The 6,191-nt window shown below is 49.1% G+C and overlaps 1 protein-coding gene across 8 annotated transcripts in view; it reads right to left on the bottom strand.

The window, feature by feature from the left end:
* Snap91 (synaptosome associated protein 91) overlaps positions 1-3,753 on the bottom strand; it is a 115,437-nt gene extending 111,684 nt beyond the window's left edge. For 3 of the 8 annotated variants that reach the window (XM_085689488.2, XM_048435789.3, XM_048435787.3), the window contains exons 1-2: positions 3,228-3,363; positions 2,379-2,538 (exon numbers count right to left, since the gene is read on the bottom strand). In XM_085689488.2, coding sequence (XP_085545614.2) covers positions 2,379-2,508 — 130 coding nt within the window. In that variant the 5' untranslated portion in view covers positions 2,509-2,538; positions 3,228-3,363. Of the gene's footprint in view, positions 1-2,378; positions 2,539-3,227; positions 3,365-3,441; positions 3,556-3,734 lie in introns of those variants that run through there. The other 5 variants (XM_085689487.2, XM_085689486.2, XM_085689485.2 and 2 more) reach the window with 4 other exon arrangements.
* Positions 3,754-6,191: the final 2,438 nt, after the last annotated feature.

Below are 6,191 nucleotides of genomic sequence, written 5' to 3' on the forward strand. Positions count from 1 at the left end.
CTTTTAGCAGGACTGTGACACCTGACTTTTCAAAGTCCACCCAAAGTCTAAGATCAAGGGGAAGATCATTTATGTTTTTGTTTTGTTTTGTTCTTAGCATTTCTCTGTGTAGCTTTGGAGCCTATACTGGCACTAGCTCAGTGGACCAGGTTGGCCTCGAACTCACAAAAATCCGCCTGCCTCTGCCTCCTGAGTGCTGGAATTAAAGATATGTGCCACCACTACCCAGCTGATCATCTATATTTTAATGAAAAGGTATAACAATAAAAAGAAAAGCCACTAAACACACTCCTCAGAGGTGGTTCAGTTTTGAATCCAACAGAATTAAGAATGTCTCAGGTAGAGAGACTATAATGTGTATGTGAGCTGTGAAGCTCACACACAACCACAAAAGCAAGGTCGGCGTTTTGGAGACCAGTTAGGCTAAGCATTCCTCCCCTTTCCCAACAAAGCAGATTACCAACCACAGATGGCAGGTAAGAGCTGTACTTAAAGGCAACCCAGGTTTGTTATCCCCGCTGAAAAGCTCAGTAGCCAGCACAAGAAAGTGTAACACATGATTCTCCTTTTAATACGAAGTCAGTTCCTCGTTCAGGTTATTTCTTTTAACTTGGAATCTTCTAACATGATCCATGTCTTCTAAGGCACTCTACTCATTAACATATGCTGGGGTATTGGAAATACCCTACTTTCAAACCTGTCAAGCAATGTTTCCAGATCCATAGGATAAAGGTAACTGATTAGATTTGGGGAATTTAGTCTTTATCCGAATGATGTCTTCCTGAAATGACCGAGAATGCTCTCTGACATCCATCAATATATTGATCTATTATAAGAGTAGCAAACCCATCACCTACTCAGTTTTTTATCATGAGCACTTTCTAGGTTGACATGATCACTAAGATGTGAGTCAGCCTTCCAGAGTTGGGGAAACTGATGGAAAGACGGCTAAATGATTCAGCACGCTGCAGCAAAATGAGCTGGTCATGAATTTATAATTTCTACCCATGTGAGGTGTCCTGGCCCTGGTAGCCTCTCTTACCCAGTATTCAATGTATAATATAAGATCCTGTAATCAATAAGTTTTGTTAAATATTGCCTCAGGAAAGGAGTAATAATGTCTTCCCCTCAGACAAACTTCTAGATAGAAAATTGGTCAGTGCTACCTGGCAGCTCTGACAATGCCCATTTGCCAGCTTCCTCAAACTTTGCTCATGCAAAGGATGGGGCTGGGGCTGGTGGTGCCATTTTCTCAGCAACACAAGAGGCAGAAGTATTGAAGTGAGAAAAATAAAATGCAAAATATAAACATAAAACCCCAAAACAACAGACAAAAAAGAGGTCAAGGGGGTGAGAGGGGAAAATAAGCATGGGCAAATGTTTCTTGTGCCAATGCTGACCTTTAGCAATGAACATCAGGAAAGGACAGAAGACCCTAAGCAGGTCAGACAGACAGACAGAAACTGCAGGATACTAATTGGGGTAGCTTTGGAGATACCTCACTGCCCAAAGCAGGTGAGAGTCTTTCTAAATGTCACCAGCAGCAAAAGATTTCCTATACTACCTGCATGAAACCTTCAGAAATACCTAGATTCCAAACCAGAATAAAGCTTTCTCCATCCAATGACCATGGGAAACTACTATATATAAAGCGGTTTTCATCTAGAATTGTGCCACCTCTAATTCGGAGAGTACATCCATTTTGTGACCCAAACAGTTATCCCACCCAGCCTTTATCTGAGACTAGGACAAAGGAGTATGCCAAGATGTTTAGAATGAAATCGCCATTATCTGTGAAGTGGGAGCTGCTCATTCAATAGCCTGGATTTATTCCAGTTCAGTTCAGTGTAGTGACATATGACACACACACACACTCCCCCACATTCACACACAGATCTTCAGCAGCAGCACAGGAAAAGACAGGATTTTACAATTATCCAAAATGCACTTAAATTATAGTGACAAGTGTGACCATCCATGAACCCATCTCTCTTTTATTTTTCCCTTAACCTAACAGAGAGTGGAGAAAAACAAAAGATATTTAAAAGACATAGTCCAAATGTACATTTTTATGCAGAGGTGTGCGTGCGTGCGTGTGTGTGTGTGTGTGTGTGTAGGGTGCACACGCGCGTGCGTGTGTTTCCTCCTCCTCTAGAACCTTGGAGGTCATCAGAAGGAAAAATGGCTTGATAGACAAGGTTTCAGGGCCTACCCTAGGGGACATCTTCAAGGCCAGAGAAGAGACAAGCTCAAGATCAACCCGCTGGGCAGCCGGTTCCCAAGGCTTCAAGCAGTATGACAGAGTGCCAAGACCACGCTGCCGGCCTTTGAGGCCCCTATGCCATGCGCACGTTCCACTTATATAAAAGGATGCTTACAGTCCAGGTGCTTCTTCTTGGGGCCCATCACCTCATGAGTGGTGGCTTTGCAGACGGCTCTCGCTACAGCAGAGCCAGTCACGCTGTACTGAGCGGCGGCGATCCGATCCGTGAGCGTTTGGCCCGACATCTTCACCGGCCACGTCTACCGCCTCCTCTTCTGCAGGAAATGAAGAGGAGACGGTCCCGCTTTCACCCGCACCGCCTGGGCTAGAGCACCCCGGCCTTGCCTGCTCCCGCCGCACGGCGGCTCTCTCCTCCGCCGACCCCGCCCTGGCACCGCCTCTTGGGACCAGCTACGCGCCAAGCCCTGCTGCTGGTCCATCGTGGTCCAGAGCTGTCAAGCACCCGCAAGGTAGTCCTAGCATCGTGCCACTGTCCCGCTTCCCCACACCCCGAAGCGGCCGCCACATCCCGGCCTCGCTCTGTCAATCAGCGCTGCCCGCGCAACCCTATCCCGTGGTGCGGGACCCGGTGCGCTTCGGGGTTACTCCGGACGCCGCGCCCAGGAGCGCGCACCTCTCGCTGCTGGGGGGCCGCAGCGTGTCCCCCTCCCCCTCTCCTCAAGGCAGCCCGCAGGGCCGCGGCCACCTCCCTTCTGTCCTGGGGCTGCGGCGGCTCATCCTCCCTCTCTCCCCATCCCCGGAGCAGGGCCGCCCAGAGCCGAGACGCGCCTCACCCTTCTCCGCTGGGAGCTCAGAGAGCCGACAGCCCAGGCCCCGCCCGGTCGCTAGCGCGCCACCGAGCTGTCACCCGGCTGTCTCTGCCCTTCTCCGCGCCCGGGGATTATCCCTCGGATCTCCCGGTCCCAGTGCAGGGGAGGAAACCTGCTTGGCCCAGTGTACTCACCCCGCCCCGAGAGCACCGCAGCCCGGACGCCGCGCGGGGTGGCAGGTTGCAGCCGCGCGCCGCCCCAGAGTCCCCGGGCCGCGATGCTTGCAACCCCGGCCGGGTCCCTGGCTCAGCTCCGCGGTCCCCGCGCCCGTGCCCTCCCGCTGCCGCCTCCGCCAGCGCCGCCGCGTCTCTCTAGCGCTCGGCGCTGCGTCCCCATCCCCGCCCCCACCTCAGCTGGAGCGCCTGCGACGAGTCAGGTGACGGCGGCCGACGAACCCGGGCCAGCTCTCTGCAGAGCGCCGGAGGCCCCCTCCCCGCCGCTCCCGCTCGCCGCCCCCTCCGAGCCGCGGCTTTAAACGCGAGTGGGGCGGGGGGAGGCGCACGCGAGCGTCCCCGGCCCGCGACTGCGGAGGGGAGGGTGGGACGGCAGGGGCGCCACCGCTCCGCAGCTCGCCTTCTCGTGCGCGCCCCACACCCCCCGCGCGTCCCCGTGCGGACCCGGTGCACGCGCGCCGCGCACACCTGCGGGACAGCTGCGAGATGCGCCCGGATCGCCGCGGGCGTGGGCCTGGGGAGAGTGGGCTGTGAAGGCCGAGACAAGGGCGGCGGCGTGTGCTGCCCACAGAGCCCAGCCCCTTCTCCCTACAAGCGCGTCTGTGACCAGCTGGCCTGTCAATGGCAGTCAGGCCCAGATGGGCAGGGCGATTTGAAATGTCAGATTCTGTGGCCGGGCGACCGTTACCTGTGCGCCCTCAAGCTCCTTGCGCCTGCTCACCTTGTCTCAGTTCCAACAGGGAGCAGAGTGGGCAAGTAATTCTAGCAGCTTTAGTCTTAAAGCAATACTGAGGTATGCGGGAGTGGCGAGTAAGTAGCAAAGGCATTAGCAGAATCCCAGATTACGCTTGCCTGGAATCATTTGCACTCTTAAAATGTAGTTTCTGCCCTTTAAATATGTTGGAGCATCTTATGTCATTTGAATGTCGAGTGCTGTTTGCATGGGATTGGACTCGTTTAATAATTTCATGGGTTGACATTTGCAGAGGTCATTATCTTTACCTATTCTTTTAAATTCCCAAAGTGAAGGTCAGAATTTCCCTTAAGAATTCTCCTGCCATGTTTCTGGCTGTATGCAGGTGACCTCTGTTCAGCCCCCAAGGCCATATATGCCTATTTATATACATCAGAGTTCAGTCTTGTAGTGTTTTTTCCGTTGGTCCAGGTTCAGTACACAGCTGCGAAGTCCTCCTGCTGGGACTGATTCCCGCAGCGCCTTGTGACTAAAGAAAGCCCAAGATCACTGCCATGAAGTTACCTACACTAGTACCATCCATGAAGTTACCTACACTAGTACCATATGAACCCACAGTCCTGAACTAGATATTTAGGCAAAGGAAATAAAAACATAGCTTTATCTGTAAATCTTTACTCAAAATTTGTAGTAGCTTTATACAATGGCCTCAAACTGGAGGAAACCAGTCTATTTGTGAATAGCTAGATAGAATGTGGCGTATCCATGTAACAGAATACTACTTAGCAATAACAAGACAGGAATGAATAGTGTGGACAGATCTCAAATATACTATGCTTCATGAAAGCGGCTCAATCATCAGACATATTATTTACTGTTTTGATCTGTTTATGTAACAGGCGAAGAAAGGTGTAATTGCAAGACAGAAAATATATCAGGGGCCAAGGAAAAGGGACTGACTTCAAAGGGCCAGAAAGAAACTTTGTTAGAGTAGTGGAGAAGTTTTATACCATGACTAAAGTAGTTATTACCCGATTGTACGAACCTGAAAACTTTAATTGGTGAATTTTGTCACATATAAATGAGAACCTAGTAGATCTGATAAGGAGCTGGAACAACCATATTGATATCGCCTAAGGTAGCCTTTATAGTAGGGATGTTAACGGGAAGACAGAAGCACATTGCATAACATTAAAACTCATCAACAGTCAATTCCACATCCAGACATCTAGGAACAGAGCTTCAAACAGGATGATACAAAGTGAGAACTGATAAAAGGAGCAACGGTAAACCCATGTTACAGCTGACATCAGCATGTTCTCATATATTTACAATAGCGAGGGTAAGTATACGGCAAATGATTGAGGGTATGCACGATTCAAAATAACCCCAACTTACTTCAACTGTCATATACTATAAAACATTTTACCTAGCAACAGTGGGATACATTCTTTTAAATGCATGTCGAATACTCTCTAGAATAGATAATACTGTACACTATTAGTTAGGTTCAACATATTCTATAGATTTATAGTCAAACAAATTGTGAATTTTTTAACCACAGTGGATTCAAAGTCATTAACAGGTAGAAATCTGAAAAATCGCTGAATTAGATTCTCAAAGTACCTGTAGGTCTAATTTTCATAAAGAAACATTTAAATTTACTTTGAATTAAATGGTAATAAAATAAGTACAACATATCAAAACATATGGTCTGTAGAAAAAGCACTGACTACAAGAAAATGTATAGTATTAAAATGCTTATATTAGGAATGAAGCTGGACATTGTGTAGAATAGAAGGTTTCAGCTCACTTCCTGGTTTGAAAACCCCCCAAACACACCAATCCCTGAGCTCAAAAACCCACCAATCCCCACCCTAGACTTCCCACTTCCCTCAGGAAACCCTATATGAGCCTGTCTCCTGCTCAGTTTCCCCCTGCTTCTCTCCCTAGCAGAGGCAGCCACCATCTTGTGTGAGGTTTGTTGTGCAGGGTGACTTTGTGGTATCTCTTGACTCCCAACTACCAGGATACCTTTTTCCTCAGAGCTGCAACACTTCCATTGGGGAAACCTTTCCCTCAGAGCTCCAACACTTATACATGGTGGCATATGCCTGTATTCCCAGTGATTGAGGCAAGAGAACTGCAACAAATTTGGAGCCAGCCTGGGCTACATTGCAAATATCAGGCCAGCCAAACCTATTATTTTAGCATGACCCTATCTAAAATAA

This window comes from Myodes glareolus, chromosome 4 (assembly GCF_982192425.1).
Source record: "Myodes glareolus chromosome 4, mMyoGla1.1, whole genome shotgun sequence".
Classification (NCBI taxonomy): domain Eukaryota; kingdom Metazoa; phylum Chordata; class Mammalia; order Rodentia; family Cricetidae; genus Myodes; species Myodes glareolus.